This window comes from Typopeltis vanoorti, chromosome 21 (assembly GCF_054136105.1).
Source record: "Typopeltis vanoorti isolate ZY-2024b chromosome 21, IOZ_Tvanoo_1.0, whole genome shotgun sequence".
Lineage (NCBI taxonomy): Eukaryota > Metazoa > Arthropoda > Arachnida > Uropygi > Thelyphonidae > Typopeltis > Typopeltis vanoorti.
Window position 1 is genome coordinate 54,309,232 of NC_143569.1, and position 18,150 is coordinate 54,327,381.

The 18,150-nt window shown below is 36.3% G+C and overlaps 1 protein-coding gene across 1 annotated transcript in view; it reads right to left on the reverse strand.

Moving 5' to 3' along the window:
• LOC150094858 (glutamate receptor ionotropic, delta-1-like) overlaps positions 1-17,890 on the reverse strand; it is a 76,857-nt gene extending 58,967 nt beyond the window's left edge. The window contains exons 1-3 of the mRNA XM_090411682.1: positions 17,858-17,890; positions 17,658-17,761; positions 4,955-5,163 (exon numbers count right to left, since the gene is read on the reverse strand). Of these exons, the coding sequence (XP_090267808.1) occupies positions 4,955-5,163; positions 17,658-17,761; positions 17,858-17,890 (346 nt within the window). The remainder of the gene's footprint in view (positions 1-4,954; positions 5,164-17,657; positions 17,762-17,857) is intronic.
• Between the last annotated feature and the right edge of the window lie 260 nt (positions 17,891-18,150).

Genomic DNA, 18,150 nt, shown 5'->3' on the forward strand with positions numbered 1-18,150 from the left:
TAAGTTCGATTCTATTCGCTAACTAAAGAAACAATTTTTATTTTTTATTTTTTCTGAAAATCCACAATTCCAGAAATTACACAATGCAACCTTTACCATTTCAGTCAACAATCTCTAGTATTCGGGACCACGAGATGGCATTAGTTATCTGCCCTGCTCTCCTTCCCAGAGATTCATTAAAATTACTGATAGCCTTGGGTAAGCTGTTAACGATTGCCTAAGGGTGGAGATTTGCTCAAGTGTCCTCTTTAGGTGAGTATCAAGAATTTTATGGAGGTTTTTGATGTACCTACCTAATAATGAAGCTGAGTAAGATATATTTTTGATTGTTTGTGGAGGAGCTGGAGAATATATAGTTGAGATTTTACTGCTAAGAAATTATTGAACTTTCTCTCACCTCAACGTCTGAAGAGATTGTCAGGCGATCTGTATATTACTAAAGGTAAGAGAAACTGAAATGGTTTTTACGAAAAAAGTCTAAATGGTGATTAGGTTTCCCTGTAATAATTGATAAATCATATAGTTATTGTATTTAAGACGCAGATTTTAAAAGATCTTTAATCTTGGCCCATTTGAGCATTGCAAAGCTTATTTTCAAGCAAGAAGAAGAATGAAATGTCCTATGGATAGACGAACAACAGAGTAGTGATAGATAACCTTTCTTTTGATGAGGCTATCAGTCCGTACTATGATAGGCAGGACGTGATTTTTACGCTTTGGTTGGAAATACCTGGTTTTGAATCCAACTGAAGATGGGGAGAACCTTTCCAATCACTTTCAACTAAATATTAGTCCATTTCAGAAGATATGTGGTACTTCCTCCCCCTAAAAAATATATATAATATAATATAATATAATAATGTTGAGTGTTTGTTTTTCACTTGGTTAGACTATAATAAGTTTAGTTTAATCCTTTATCCAAGTGTGAGCAAACAAAGTTTGCGCCTGAAAGTATCTTCAGGACTGAGCTAAGTTGATGCAACACCAAGGCAACTCGTGACAAAGGTGGAGAAAGCTCTCATCACTCCTATCTCAGTATCTCCCATAATGCAAAGCACATCGCCTTGCGGATATGTGTAATGCTATGCATTAAGGCAAGGGCCACTACCCATACCGGTTTCGACCGGTTCTTGGGCAGGCCCAAGTTATTGAACCACCTTAGCTCAGCCCTGATGATACTTTCAGGCGCAAACTTTCTTTGCTCACACTTGGATAAAGGATTAAACTAAACTTATTATAATATAATAATAATAATAATAATGTTTTGTCATAAATGTCAGCAGTTCACTTTCTTTGGTAACTATAAAGTGTACTACATATGGCATCACGTTATTGATGTTTTCATTTCGTGACGTAATTCTCCTTGTCATTAAGCAGTCTTTTTTTGCTTAATTTTCGTGTCTCTTCTTGCTCAATATGCAATACCTTTTATTCATATCTAAGTTTCTGGAACATAAAGCAATGTGGATACAGGAATGTAAACAAATAATTTATTAGCTTAAATGAATTATGTACAGCTGATTTTTCGCTAGCATTATCGGATGCAAATTAACACTGCACAATCAGTAAAGACAAATTAAAATGATGGTCACGTTCGTGGAGAACTCCACTGTCGCCATACACGCACGTGACTGTCCTTGTTATCCAGGTCATTTTAGTTAGTGCCTTCGCTGAGGATGTAGTGTTAAATTGCCGCTGATAATGCTAGCAAAACGTCACGTCGGTTGTAACATCTACAGAATGACGAATCCTTCAACACCATTTATAATTTCCTATAGAAGGAAATGACTCTTCAGCATATCTTCTTCATTTCTATATTTTCTTTTATGGCGCATTCGAAAATAAATGTAATTTGTTCATTAACACATTATACATATTTTATTACTATTATTATTATTTTGATTATCGTCTATAAGACCGTGTCAGAATAACTGTAGATTCACAGTAGTGCAGTTGTTATCCTCTTACAAAGAAATCACGAGCATACAAAGAAAGAGATAACAAATAACATTACGATGCAAGTTTCAATGCGAAGCACTGCATCCATTTGGCAACATTCAGTAGAATATACACACCTCAATTTACAGTTCAATAAAAATACAATTTCAGGTGAAAATATTACATTTTGTAATAATTATACTTATAATAATTATACTTTTGTAATAATAAAAATTATTATTATTATTCTTTATTTAAATTTTTTGCACTCAGTCTATTTATATACACAAATAAGTACATAAACATTCGTTAGTTATATCTCATTTTTTATGCATTTTACACTAAAGTGCATGGTTTATTTTTTTATCATTTTAAAGTACTCTATTTTCAATAAACGGTTTTTTTTTTCTTTATATTGATTCCAATTGTAATGTACAGTTTGAATACTTGCAGCTTACCTGAGGATGATACTAGTAAGTTATTATTAGTTTGTTGCTGTGTTGGAAGTAAATTCACACTTAATAGACTTGATATTTACCACACCGCTGCAGTTGGGGTTAGAAACACACACACACACACACACACACACACACAGAGCGCATTCCCTAGGAATGCTATGATGCGGTACTGAAATGGAAAACCTGAGTTAGTATATTGCATCTCATTAAGTCTGTTTAGTATGTAAGATGAGTATTTATCGTAAACAGTACGCTCTTACGTCCCGTATTTTTTTTTAATCTATCCGATCAGTCTGTAATCCTTCCTCTTTTTCGCTTACGAGTAGACCTATTCCTTACTAAGCATGATTTTGACATCAGATTCAAAGGAACATTGTAGGCAAATTTTATTCCCATGGTCTAATATTGTGTGTGTGTGTGTGTGTGTGTGTGTGTGTTGTGTGTGTGTGTGTGTGTGTGTGTGTGTGTGTGTGTGTGTGTGTGTGTGTGTGTGTGTGTGTGTGTGTATTTTTCTCCTAATAAATTACCCTACTAGGAGGAAATTTATTCGTACATACTCCATTGCATACAATGCATATATTACATGTATAGCTTCCAAGTACTGATTAATATTTACATTTCCAATTTAGAAATGTATTGCTATGTGAAATTTAGATTTCACATAGCAATACATGCCTATGTTATCGAGCAAGATCAGGCATGAATATAACAAGCAGATAGAGCACTGGAGTATTTTTATGAGGATTACAATTAAGTTGTACAACTGTAATAATAAACCAAATTTTTGCAACCAGTCTCGTTATTTAATAGCTACACCTCGTATGTATAATGTTCAGTGCCTGATAAAGAAGAGAATGAAGAAATTATTTGGCATTCCTAAAGAATTAAAGCAAAGTATAGAAGGACAATATCCGTTTGCATGCACAACTACAGAACCCCCCCACACACACACACACATACACACACGCACACCCTTCAGATAAAGAAAATCAAGTCTCTACCATGATTGCTACACTCTACTCCACGAGTTTTAGAATTGTGAAGGATTTTATGACCATTTTATTCCTTCATTCTGACTTTTCTGAACGCGAATTCATTTTGTCAGGATTGACTGCGTATGTTTCATGCAAGTGAGGGAGCTTTTTCAAACTCAAAATTCTGATTTTCACTGCAAAAACTGACAAAACTTAAAAGAGGGAAAATTACAGAATCATACTCTCCTAATGGCAAATTGCTTAAAGAAAATGTAGGTACAGTACACTCCGGTTCATCGTGGACAACATGAAAAGTACTTTAAGTATCATAAACCGTAACAGTCTAGATTTGGACAATATGTTATGATTCCCTCATTCTGGATATTCGTTGCAAAGGATAAAAAAATAGATCTACTCTAGTACAATGATTTTTTTTTTTCGCATAGATTAGCGAAGTCTGTTATCTTCGAGTATTATCAAACTGTTCTTGCAAGAGGGTTCAAGATTAATCTTATAAGAATAGTAATTAAAAATGGAAGCTTCATAAACTGAAGTAACCATGCAAGCTCGTCCATGGTATACTTTTACAAGCATCCCTATGTTAAGAGTAATTCGAACCAGTAGCCTTATGCAGTAAACGATCAATCAGTCGTTTTTACCAACAGGCAAGCTAGCAAATCAGTACTGACACTTACCGATGAGCATTTGCAATTACATACTTCAACATACACACATTAAGTATTCTTTCGGGATTTGTCATGCTTAAAAACTCCGTTAAAAATATCCCAACCAATACGTGAGCTTCTCATGATTAATAAAGTAGGATATTTTGAAGAGAAACTACTAATTTTAGTGGATATTTTGAATGAACCAGTTTGCTACAATTTATCTTGCTGACTTGGTAAGGTTGGCACCAAAACTTACGAATTGTATTTCGAGTCATGGTGCCTTTCGTAACTGATAATATTGTCGTACGTGGCCAAACATCTGAAGGTCATACGTAAAAAAAGTGTTCAAACCATCTACGATTCGGTTTTTGGGCGATACATATCTTATTTTTTAAATACTCTAGTAAATATAATACAAATTTAATCTCGTGAATATATTTTTGCGGTCTGATTGCTTTAATTGTAATGCATTTTCATAATTTTATACAATATCCCTAACCATCTTAATGAGAAGTTTAAGAAGTGTATACCTTTTATCCTTCTGTTTCTATGAGATATTTTGAAGAATATGATCATTTCAAGTATGAATCAAAGTATCAAACTATCAGATATTAAGTATATCATCATCATCCTGATGATGTTAGTTGGGATTCGTTTGTAGTTGGTGGATTGAGTGGTGGAGACAGAGAGCTGTAGAGCAGGTGCCTTCCCTCGATGAGTCTTTGGACTCCCTGGAGGCGTTACGCAATAATAATAATAATAATAATAATAATAATAATAATAATAATAATAATAATAATATAGCCACTCATTTGTTTATACAGCGCCAATTGAACTGCTAGCTAAAATGTTATGTTAATTCTTTTGGTACTCATAAGGAAGAAAGTCAAAAGAGCTTTTTGTCTGTTTATTTTACAACCTTCTTTAGAATTTCCACAAAGAAGCATAGGAGTGATAAGATGCATCCAGAAATAAATAAGATAAAAGCGCCGAAAAGATGCTTTATTTGAAGAACTGTGTTTTTTCGATCTGGATTTCGGCTTCAATTGCACTGGTAATTCTTTAAGGAAGAATTCAAAATTTCTCCACTTGATATTCAGTCTTGCTTCGATAATTTCCAGTACACTAGAAAGAAAATGTTTAAAAAATCATTTATAGCCTAATAATAGCCTCTAAATGCATACACAGCGTAACGCATGCAGAATGACCCTCGAAATTCATACTCTTGATACTCTCATACCCCTTAGGATATTTCAATTCTCACCAACCCCCCCCCCCAACTATATAATAAGAAACTAACTTTTAACAGCAAATCTACTTTATGTACAGGGTGGTTCATAAGTTAACTTCGACTGCGGAACAACAGTCATTAAAATTTCATTATACAATGCATTATTATTTTAAATGTTAATTTATTTCTTTGATATTAATACTTTTATTAATATATTCTGCCAATAGTTTTCGGCTCAAATATGGATTCTCTGACTGCCATATTATTTTTTTTGGGGCACACTGTATAATACATATGTAATACGACAAAGAACAAACCGTTTGAATAGCAAACCAATTGCAATTCACTACTGCGCAATTGTGATACAACCTCAGTCTTTATTTTTATGTATACGAGGGTGGTCGGAAAAGTTCTCAGCCTCGACCATAGATGGCAAAACTATCGGCAAGGTTTCCTTTAAGTTGTTACATCTGTCATAAGCATGTGTGTGAAATTGCAAATCATTCTATCAAGTAGTTTGTTTTATACAGCTGTCTAAAGCAATATGATTGTCTGTAACCCTTGAAATGGATAAAAGTGAGCATAGTGCGGTTATACAATTCTTTGTTAAAGAAGGTTTAACCCCAAACAAAATTCATTCGAAGTTCAAAAAGTTTATGGGCACGCTTCTCCTTCGTTTTCGACAATTAAGAAATGGCCTGACCAGTTTACATTTGGCCGTACCAGCGTTGAAGGTGATCCACGTGAAGGATGTCCAAAAAGTGTAACAACACCACAAATAATTGATCAAGTGCACGATATGGTATTGAATGGCCGGCGAGTCAAAGTGAGGGAAATTGCGGAGACTATAGGCATTTTAAAAGAACGTGTAGGATATATTTGTCATGAAGAACTGCATATGAAAAAAGCTTTGCGCAAGATGGGTGTCGTGCTTGGTCACAGCAGATTAAAAACGCACTCGCATGAGAAAAACTGATTTTAGCGTCGATTTATTACTATGGATGAGACGTGGATTTAGCATTATACACCAGAATCCAAACAGCAGTCAAAACAGCGGACAGAAGCCGGTTGCTCAGTGCCAAAAAAGACAAATCGGTTTCATCAGCAGGAAATGCCTTTAGCATCTCAAAACACCGATGTTTTGGGATGCTAAAGGTATTTTGTTTATTAATTATCTTGAAAAGGGTAAAACAATAACGGTGGAATATTATTCCGATCTTTTAATCGGACGACGAAACAATTCGCGAGAAAAGACCTAGTTCGCAGAATAAAAGCAATCATCTTTCATCAGGACAATGCACCTGCCCACAAAGGTGTTTTGGCAATGAGAAAATTAAGGAGTCTGCACTATGAATTGTTGGAACATCCACCCTATTCCCCAGATTTGGCTGCTTCTGACTTGTGTCTATTCCCCAAACCAAAACGCTTCCTCGCTGGTCAGTGCTTTTCTTCGAATCAAGGGGTGATTGCAGCTTAGAGGGGTATTTTGCAGATCGTACTGAGAACTACTACAGGGTCGGGATAATGGCGCTGGAGCATCGCGGAAATCGATGTATTAGTCTTAAGGGAGATTATGCTGAAAAATAAAAATAATTTTGAAATTATAACTTGTTTCATTGTTAGGCAGAGAACGTTTCAGATCCCCTCGTAAAATAATTGGTGTATTTATATAATTACACTGAACTGTAGAATAAATATCTTGGAAAGATTTCTTTTAAAGTTTAATGTTATATGTTTTACGATAAATTATAATAAAAGTAAAAAAAAAAATCAATTCCTGTATATCATTATTATAATGTGCTTGATTAAATATCAGAAGTTCGCCTTTCAGATAACAATGGTAAGCATTATTTCGTTATACTCACGTGATACTCAGAGCTTCTCTACATGGATGGGAATGCTGGATGTACATTCGTCCAGAAAGGGAATAAAACTCTTCCTTTCCTATATAGAAATGTTCTCTCCCGTGATCAACAGCCAGTATTGTAATTAAACCATCGCTATAAAGAAAAGTTTGTCTCTTAGCACTCTACTCACGCCTTCTTGCATTGAGTTTACCAGAGAACTTTCGTGATGCACTATGTGATTCCTAATAATATTCAATGCTTCGCTACCTCCAGCATTCTACAAGAAAAATTAAGATTTATATTAAATTAAGAGCAGCATTTGATAATGTAATCTTTCAAAATGTAGAAGATAACAATCTCATGCTAGATTTGATAATCTTGTTAAACGCCTTCCGCCTTTGCAATTAATAAGAATTTTCTAAGTAACCAATGTAATTTCTTCACTACAAATGATTTTCTATAAATTTAAATATTTTATAATAACAACTTTCTTGAGCGGTCGTGCTTAAAATTTCAAATAATTTGATTTAAAATAAATTTAAGCTCATAAATTAAATAAAATTTATTCCATACTAAAGATGAGTTTCGTTTCGTTTCGTTTCGTTTCGTTTCGTTTTCCAATACAGTCTGTATTTTATACTGCCACCAGTTATCAGAAGTAGGAAAGGTATATTTTTTGCATACATGCCAATGAATTATTTTGGCCACTTGATCATTACGGTATTTATAGTCAGTTTGAGCTATTTTGCTGCAGGCACTGATTAGATGTTCTACAGTCTCATTTTTCTGATCGCATAATCTACATTTGCTATTAATATTGATGTGCAAAATTTTTGCTTTCATGGCATTACTTTGTAATGCCTGTTCTTCAGCTGCTAGAATAAATCTTTCTGTTCCTTTTTTTAATGTATCCGTATTGTAGCCATTGCCACGTCTTGTTCATGTCAATTTTGCCCTCAGAATCTCGAAGAAATTGGCCATGCAAGGGTTTATTTTTCCAGCGCACATATCAGTTACTTTGTTGTTCCTTTTTGTAATCGGATTTGTTTCCTGTTGCTTTTAGAAGGCCCTCTTGTGTAATTGCTTCAAGCATTGGCTCAGAGCTATTATCGATGTAACTTCTTAAACTAATTTCTCCTTCTTCCGTAGTCTGTCTCACTTGCAGCAGACCCCGTCCACATATTCTCCTCGGTAGGTACAACAGACGGTCAACGTCACTTCGTGGATGTAATGCATGATGCATAGTCATTAGTTTTTCTTCTAGTTTTGCGGTCCAGTTTGTCCAGGTCCTCTTTTGTCCAATCTACTGTGTATGTGTATCGGATCCCTAGTATAGCAAAAGATTGCATTGTTCTAATTGTGTTTAATTCATTTACTTTTGTTTTCAGAATATTTCTAACCATTTTGGTGTATCCCGATGCTGCCTGTTGTTTAACTTTCGCGTGGAGAATATCATTGGCTTCTAATATTTCTAGGTATTTATAATGTTCGTCAGCTGAAATTGCTTTTATATATTTCTCTTGGTCAAAATTAAAATTGCTAGTGTCGTTAATTTTTCCTCGTTTAATAGATAAAATTGCGTATTTAGCTAAACCAAATATCATTTTGATGTCCTCACTGAAAATACGAACTGTGTTTAATAAAGAGTGTATTTGCTGGGCCCATTTTCCATATATCCATATATAACAGATGGTAAATTTTAATATTACATTTAGGAATTTCATATCTAAGTTTTATTTTATTCAGAACCATAGATAAAGTTATCAAAAATGTTGAAGAGCAATGGTGACAAGGAATCACCTTGGAAAATTCCACGTTTAGTGCTGATATCTGCGAGTCGTTCATTATTCACTATTAAATTTGTTTTCCCATGATTTCATAGCAGCAGCCAGAAACGAACATGTTTTTGCTAATTCCAAATATTTGTAGTGATTTTAGGATCCAGGAATGTGGGAAGGAATCGAATGCTTTCTTATAGTCTATCCATGCCATGTTAAAGTTAGTTTGTCGTCTTTTTGAAATTCTGAGAATCATTTTTAATAAGAATCTGGTGTTTTGTTACTCTATATTTTTGAAAATTGCCTTTTTGTTCAATCGCATAAATATGACTATCTGATAAGTAATGGTATATGGAAGTTGCTATGATTGCAGCGATCAGCTTAAACATAGTTGGTAGGCATGTTATTGGACGATAGTTACTTGGCAATTATATCATCCAGTCTTACACTGAGCCTGACTACAACAAATAATCGAATGGCAGAACAAACTGTTCTGTCATTCGATCATGCAGACTGGTTAGATTTTTTACCCAAAATCCATATAGTTCGTCTTTGCCAGGTTCACTCCAGTTTTTTTAATTTTTGTTTTTGCACTGACCATTTCTTTAGTGATAATGACATTTTGAATTTGTTTCTGTTATAATTTCTGATTCAATTTCCTTAATCCATGAGGCATCTTTATAGTGTTCAATAGGATTATCCCAGATTGACTTCCCAAAATTTGAGTGTTTCTTCTTTTCTGGTGAATGATTATTTGCATTTGTATTTTCTCGAGCGACCGAAAGAACTGACGATGGTTTTGTCGAAATTGCATATTTTGTACATATTGGTTTATTCTTGCTTCATATCTTTTAATTTTCTCTCTGCAGTCGCTATAATTCTTTGTTTTAGGTCTTCAATAACTTCAGCAATTCTTTTGTTGGCCAAATTATATGTGTTAATCGGTTTGTTTTTTATGCTATTATTTTTCAGCAGTCCTTTAAAACTCTTTAAGTTGCTCAGATCAGCTCGAAGTTTGTTGACTTTTCGTTCCAACCGGATTTTCCATGGTGCAGATTGTTTCATCCTCTGATTTTGCTCTTGCGGTTTGCAACCACGCTTCGCTGTAACTATATAGTCTGTGTTTTATAGGAGATGATTTGTTTCCTTTATTCTGTTGGTTGTGATGGTTTTAATTGCAGCATTTGCGTCTAAGAGGAGCTGTTTAAGCTTAGATTTCTGTAAAAGGTTTACTGGTGGTATTCTTATACGGTCATTTATGGAGGTCATATATTCCAATTTCCCTGACTTCATTTTACACTACACTTCTGTCAAAAGATTGTGATGTATGTCCTCAGCATGATGTTTACTGAAATGAATTCCAAAGTTTGATACAGCTAACTCCTGATGATTTGCTGTTATTGGAGTTTTTGATTCATTACGTAACTCTTGCAGCTCAAGCTCAGTAAATATTTTGTTATGGAAAATGAAATTCCTTTGGTTCATAAGTCTTTGTTCTGTTATTGCAGATTCTGGGAATTTTTGTTTCCAAAATAAATCCATACGCTTTCTGAAATATCATTTTTCTTGTGTTGATCTGTAAAAACATTTCATAACTTATCTGTTTTCTTCTACAGTCCATTTTTTACGTTTGGTTTTTTCCAGTCGCTTTTCAGCTTCCTGCCTGATTGCCCAGCAAGGAGAGCTGGGTCCTGTGGCCCATTTGTTGCCTGATGCCCAGATCCCCAACATCTGATGCTGTCCTTGATCACCTGGGCGTCGACTGATCAGGTATGGATCTCTTCTTCCTTTTCACCATTAAGATGAGGGATGGAAAACTGCTGTCTAGCTCCTACGTTGAGACCTGTCTGACAAGGGTGGCCCTGCTGGCAGCTATGCTACCGCCAGAATAGCTCTCAACATCACTGAAACACGCAAGTCTCACCGCCACAACAAGGCCGTGTTCCTTCGGAGGATGTTTATTATTATTATTATTATTATTATTATTATTATTATTATTATTATTATTATTATTATTATTATTATTATTATTATTCCATGGTTAACAGACGACATATTAATAGTAATCCAAAGAAAAGATGGCCTATTGAAACAACTTAAGAAGTCGCCTAACAATACCGCTTTACAAGCTGAATAAAAAAGTAAACGGAATCTTTTAACAACGCAGATTAGAACTGCCAAAAGAAGGTATTGGAGATACAAATTAACAACAGATCAGAAAGACATAAACGAAACCTGACACACCTAATCAACGAACTGCTGGACAATACATACAAAACCACTGCCTCAGAAACAATAAAACTCAGGCCTTGCTTGCGAGCCCAAATCCCTCAATTAGTTGGCAAGCAACTTTAATCAGCACTTCGCGAACTCTGTTCCAAAAACTGCAGCAAACATTCTCTCCTCATAAAAAGAAATATTGTCCACTAGTACCATAAAGAGCTCAGTCAATGTGGCTTCCCCAGAGTAACAAAAGAAGAACTGTCACTTGCAATTCATCAAATTAATCCTAACAAAGGAACAGGAATAGACGGGATCAGACCAAAAGATATCAAAAAACACTCAACTAACCTATGTCTAGTTATAAAAAAAAACTGTTCAATAGAATCTTCGAAACGGCGCACATACCTGAAACATTAACGTGAATATTCATCAATCCCATGCATAAGCATGGAAAAAGAAACATTATAAATAATTACAGACCCATCTCCACATTGCCTGTAATCAACCAAATCATGGAGCGCAATGTGTCCACATGCAACCTATCCACATACATTAAAAAATTCCAAATCATCCCAACCCAATATGGCTTTCAAAAACATAAAGGAACACAACACTGCTGGAAAATTTCACAGACCTACTAAACACTGCATTAGATAAAAACAGAATATTATTAGTCGTTTTTATTGATTTAACAAAGCGTTTGACACACTAACACAAAAAAACTGGTTGAACAAACTAATACAAATCGGAATCGGAGGTCGTCTACTCCTTTGGTTCAAAGCATACATGAAAAACTGAAAGCACATCACACATATAGGATCAATGCACAGCAAAGAAGTACCGGTAACCTGTGGTGTACCAGAAGGAGCTGTTCTATCTCCCAAACTATTCATCACTCACACACCCACGATATTAGCTATCTTCCCCTAAAAATTAATATCTTCCAATATGCAGACGACATGGCCATAGTATCCATTCACAACAACGAAAATATCGCTTACACAAATATGCAGCACGACATCAATCAAATCGCTAACTGGCTAACTGAAAACGGCATATATATAAACCCTGGAAAATCAAAGCTAGTGATATTCAAAAACCCCAAACCCTACCAATTGAAACTAAATATCTCACCGTTCAAATTCCATCCTCCTATACACAATGCGTTGATCCTAAAAATAGAACCATCACGCAAGTGAAAACAGCACGTTATCTCGGACTTCACTCCGATGCTGAACAAAGTTGGGATAGCCATATAAATTATCTACACAACAAAATCAGGATAATAGCAAGCAATCTATATCGATTAAAAGACATTGCCCCGAAACACAGAAATACTAATCTATAAAGCATTATGTGAAAAAATATTTTAAGATACGTAAAAGACATCACAGGCAATCTGCGCAGACTACAAACTTAACAGATTACAATTGTTGCAAAATAAAATGGTAAAACTGATATTCTATGAACAAAAACAACAGCCCACACATATGCAGTCAGCAAAGAGAACACAAAATATTTAAGGTGAAGGAATTATGACACTGCAAAATCAAGTTAAACATTACTTCTGTCCAACCTACAGAGTAACCAGAACTACAATTATAATAATCACTACGATAAAGCCAGCCGAAGAGTCTACATACCAGATATGATACAAATTGCCATTCGAAGACAAAAACCTTGGGACCTACAGAGAACTGAAACCGGTGCTATATAAATATTATAGCAGGACTGAAAATTAGAGAGAAATTTCTCTCTCTCTCTCTCTCTCTCTCTCTCTCTCTCTCTCTCTCTCTCTCTCTCTCTCTCTCCCTCTCTCTCTCTCTCACACACACACACACTTTACTTATATATATAATGTCTGTGTGTGTGTGTAGACGGGGGGGGGAATGAGCCTCTGTAGCTCACTCAGTATAGACTAAGGCTTTTGGTGGTAAAGAACTGTGTTCGATTCTCGTCAGTAAAGTGAGGAACCTTTTTATCTGGTCTCTTTCGAGTAAAGATGAGTTAACCGGTCTCATACGGAGGTAGAGGATTATTTCATTCGGAAGCTAGGGTTTTTCGTCCCACAAAGCAGGCAAACCGTGAACACACATGGTTTACAGCCATGAATACGTCCCAGCCATATGCTGGTCCCGAGCCAGGATAAAAAATGGGGGAGGAAGGGGGAGCAATGATGAACTATCCTATACAAATGTCACCAGGAATGCCTTGTGGGCAATACCTACAACGCCACCTACGGTCGGAAACAACTGAAATAAGATATTCACCTAACATGTTTGTAATGAACAAAAATGAAATAGTAATACTTTAATTGTATATTTGTAAATAATCTGTATATGTGAAGATGATAATAAACTTTGTCAAAAAATTATTATTATTATACATTTAGATCATTTAAATGAAATATACCAGTCACAATGGTAATTATAGTATCCGTCCTACCCACAACCAACCACCCCCTCCCCTTCACAAAAAAGATTACTCTAAATCCATCACTATTCCCTACATCAGAGGTACCTTGGAAAAAATCAATAAAATTTTAAAAAAACATGACTTGACCACTTGTTACAGACCACATAGAAAGCTGGCATCCCTTATCCGCTCCACCAAAGACCAACCACTTCCCATAGACCTACCTGATGTATACCAGGTCCCTTGCAGCTGTAAACTGTCCTACTTTGGCCAAACAGGCAGGACAGCAAATATCAGAATCTCAGAACACAAGGATTACATCCGATTTCACCAGTACAGCCACTCTGGGCTTGCAGACCACGCTCTGGATACTCGCCACAGAATAAGAAGGAAGAAAGCCACAGTAATATACCGCAACAAGTTCAAGTATGAAAGACTATTCATGGAATCAGACTCGGCCCTTAGGAACATGCCAAACCTCAACAAATTTGGATGCATGAAACTGCCCCAAATTTGGGAAACCTTTATCAGAAGAACTTCAGCCCAAAGGTCAAGAACTACCAATATAGCCCGCCAGGGGGCACCATCAGGACTTTAGGAAAACGCTAGCTTCCTAGCTTCAGTCTCATTTGCTGTTATTAGTACTTGTGTGCACGTGTCTATGTAGTAAGTTCCCAAGAAGATGGCAATGTGACGTTCGCCGAAATATCGGATAGTATATATTAAAGTTTATTTAATCTATATGTCTAGTATATGCTGTCAATTCCTTAAATATTAGTTATCATGTTTAACCAGCGTATAAGCCTCTCAACAAGAATAATGATCATCCACGGAGATCTCTTCGCACGCAAGGCCCGCCATTACGGCAAACTGAAGCTGAAATTTTCCTGACAACTTAACCGTCTGGCATTCCTAAAACGCTGCCGGGATAATCATGTCATCCCGAACTGTGTTAAATTTAAACACCGCTTCATCTCACAGAAAGCTCTCCGTATTTACAACCGCGCTAGCCAGGCATTACTTCGGGAGCAAATTACCGCTACACGCGGTTCCCTAGCCGACTTAAACAGAGCTATATCAACGCTAGAAAATGAGCTTTCACTTACGCTGAATCACGAGCTTTGGTCGGTCCTACATGACGTCTCGTGTACGGCAGCCAAAAAAGAATTTGAACGAGTACGAAGCCGACATATCAACAAGTTTGAAAAATTAACAAAGAACTCGGCGTCCAGACCTAAACTGTAGATCAACACGGTTGTTAACCTATCGTCAGCTACCTTAAAGCCAGAAGTACTCCACGCTCTGTCAAGTGGTCACAACTTCGCCGTTGCTCCTAGGAAATTACCGGCCGAGGAATTAATGATTCAAATTGAACGCGGGATTCGCCAACTTCCAAACCACATCGCCAACGATATCAGATTGGATGTAGCCTGTGTTCTCAATAAAGCAAAACCTCCAAAATCCAACATATCCACTAGTGAATACAAGGCACTACAAGAATTGAAGAGAAACAAAAAAATAGTGATCACCAAAGCGGATAAGGGGAACGCCACTGTGGTACTCAATCTTAAAGACTACACAGGTAAGCTCAAGGCTTTATTATTAGATCGTTCCACTTACCTCCCATTGATTACAATCCCACCAACTCACAAATTAGAAAACTCCATAGGCTCCTTAAGAAGGTCACTTCTTGGCCTGTGGAGATTACCAACAGACTAAAACCCTATAACTCTAGACCCCCCCCCGCATATATGGGCTCCCAAAAATACACATAGAAAATGTACCATTACGTCCCATAGTGGATGGCATTGATTCCCCCACTTACAAACTAGCCAAGCATTTAGCCAAAGCGCTCTCACACTATACTGGCAATACACCATCACACATAAAAAACTCAGCCCACTTCAAAGCCAGTATAGAAAACCTTACACTCCAACATAATGACATAATGGTCAGTTTTGATGTCTCCTCCCTATTCACGAATGTCCCCCTCAAAGAAACCTCAGAGCTAATCCAAGCTAAATTTCCTCCCGATATCTCAGCCCTATTTCAGTTTACAATGAACTCAGGCTATTTCGTTTGGCAGGAAAAATTCTACAAACAGATAGAGGGGACAGCCATGGGTTCACCACTTTCCCCACCCTTGGCCAACTTCTTCATGGAGATGTTTGAAGAGAAAGCCTTAAACTCAGCCCCACAAAAACCTACCATATGGCTTCGCTACGTTGATGATGTTTTCGCTATTTGGCCACATGGCCCGGATTCACTCCTCTCCTTCCTAACACACTTGAACAACCAACACCCTAGAATCAAATTCACCCTGGAAAAAGAGGAAAACAATAACCTCCACTTCCTAGCCATACTAGTCACCCGCCAACCTGATGGAACCTTGGTTTTCTCAGTTTATAGAAAACCCACCCATACAGGCAGATACATTCACCAACAATCCCACCCCCCCCCCTCACAACAATATGGAGTTATTAAAACATTATTCAACAGGGCAAAAATAATCTGTTCTAATGATCAAGCCCTAACCACTGAACTAAATCACATCCGTGACACTTTCTCAGCCAACGGCTACCCCCTCCAAAAAATCCAAAAAATACTTAACCCAGCTATCCACAACCCACCACCCCCTCCCCTTCACAAAAAAGATTACTCTAAATCCATCACTATTCCCTACATCAGAGGCACCTCGGAAAAAATCAATAAAATTAAAAAAAAACATGACTTGACCACTTGTTACAGACCACATAGAAAACTGGCTTCCCTTATCCGCTCCACCAAAGACCAACCACTTCCCCTAGACCTACCTGGTGTATACCAGGTCCCTTGCAGCTGTAAACTGTCCTACTTTGGCCAAACAGGCAGGACAGCAAATATCAGAATCTCAGAACACAAGGATTACATCCGATTTCACCAGTACAGCCACTCTGGGCTTGCAGACCACGCTCTGGATACTCGCCACAGAATAAGATGGAAGAAAGCCACAGTAATACACCGCAGCAAGTTCAAGTATGAAAGACTATTCATGGAATCAGACTCGGCCCTTAGGAACATGCCAAACCTCAACAAATTTGGATGCATGAAACTGCCCCAAATTTGGGAAACCTATATCAGAAGAACTTCAGCCCAAAGGTCAAGAACTACCAATATAGCCCGCCAGGGGGCACCATCAGGACTTTAGGAAAACGCTAGCTTCCTAGCTTCAGTCTCATTTGCTGTTATTAGTACTTGTGTGCACGTGTCTATGTAGTAAGTTCCCAAGAAGATGGCAATGTGACGTTCGCCGAAATATCGGATAGTATACATTAAAGTTTATTTAATCTATATGTCTAGTATACGCTGTCAATTCCTTAAATATTAGTTATCATGTTTAACCAGCGTATAAGCCTCTCAACAAGAATAATAACACAATTATTTTGTCTTTGTGTAATATAATATAATTAGTTCCATGTATTTAATCTAATTGAATTGTTGGCATGCAACTGATACGTCACACAGTTTCCATGGCAACTGTAGGTTCTTGCTTATCATCGCGATAAAAACAACAGTGGTATAAAATTTTCGCTAAAATGCTAAACTGTTCATTTCAATCCAAATTTCTATTAAAAAGTTCATTTTAACAGTTTAATAGACTGTCAATATTACCTGTCATAATTAATTATTCTAATTGAGATTGAATAAATTGAATTATATTTTGTATAATTCAAAATGCGTTTTGGATAATACTTGAAATTACCTGTTCGTAGACCATTCCTAAGATACCAGTATAGCTTCCGTTAAACCTCCGACCATATTCGTTGTCTGGAGATTTCTTCAGTACAAGCCTTATTAAACAGAAGAATAATAAAAAAATGCAAGTTTTTCTACATATTTCAGAAACTTAAAAAACTTTAATATGTCACAAATATATACAATACACTGAAGAAGCTTAAATAACTTAATTACTTTCACTTAATAAGTGTACTATATATAAATACTTTTAACAGACTAACTGCTTTATTCAATTGTTCTTAAGAGTAGTCGTAGAACTCTTATATACCCATAAACAGTATTTCTAAGTATATCTGAGTACTCTATTCAAGATTTCGTAGTTTTTTAAAATTTTTATTTTTCACTTACTTGAAATTGAGCGTCTCCACCATTGTTTTCAAAAGGTGTCCTGCTAATCCTCCCTCGATAACCAAATTTCCCTTTTTGTCCTCACCTACATTCAAAAATGGATTCTTGAAATACAAAAAAATGTTATTTTTACATGATTTTCAGTATAAAATCTATCATATTTTCGAAATAAAAACTATATTATTCTTTATAATAATTACTGGATGATCAAGATCAAATATTTCCGATACCATACAGTCGAGGTATCAAGGGATGAAGCGACCGAAGAGAAAGCCGAACTTCAAAACGTGCTACACTACGCTTCCAAAACTTCGTTCATTACTTTGCAAACACAAACAGAAACATCTTCCTACTCAGTTTCCAGGAGTCTACAAGATTTTGTGTGATTGCGGAAAGCCTTATTATGGACAGACTGCTAAATCCATCCTTCTACGTTTGGATGAACACCGTAGAGATATCTCCTATAACAGGACTAGAGCTAGCGCTCTCTCTA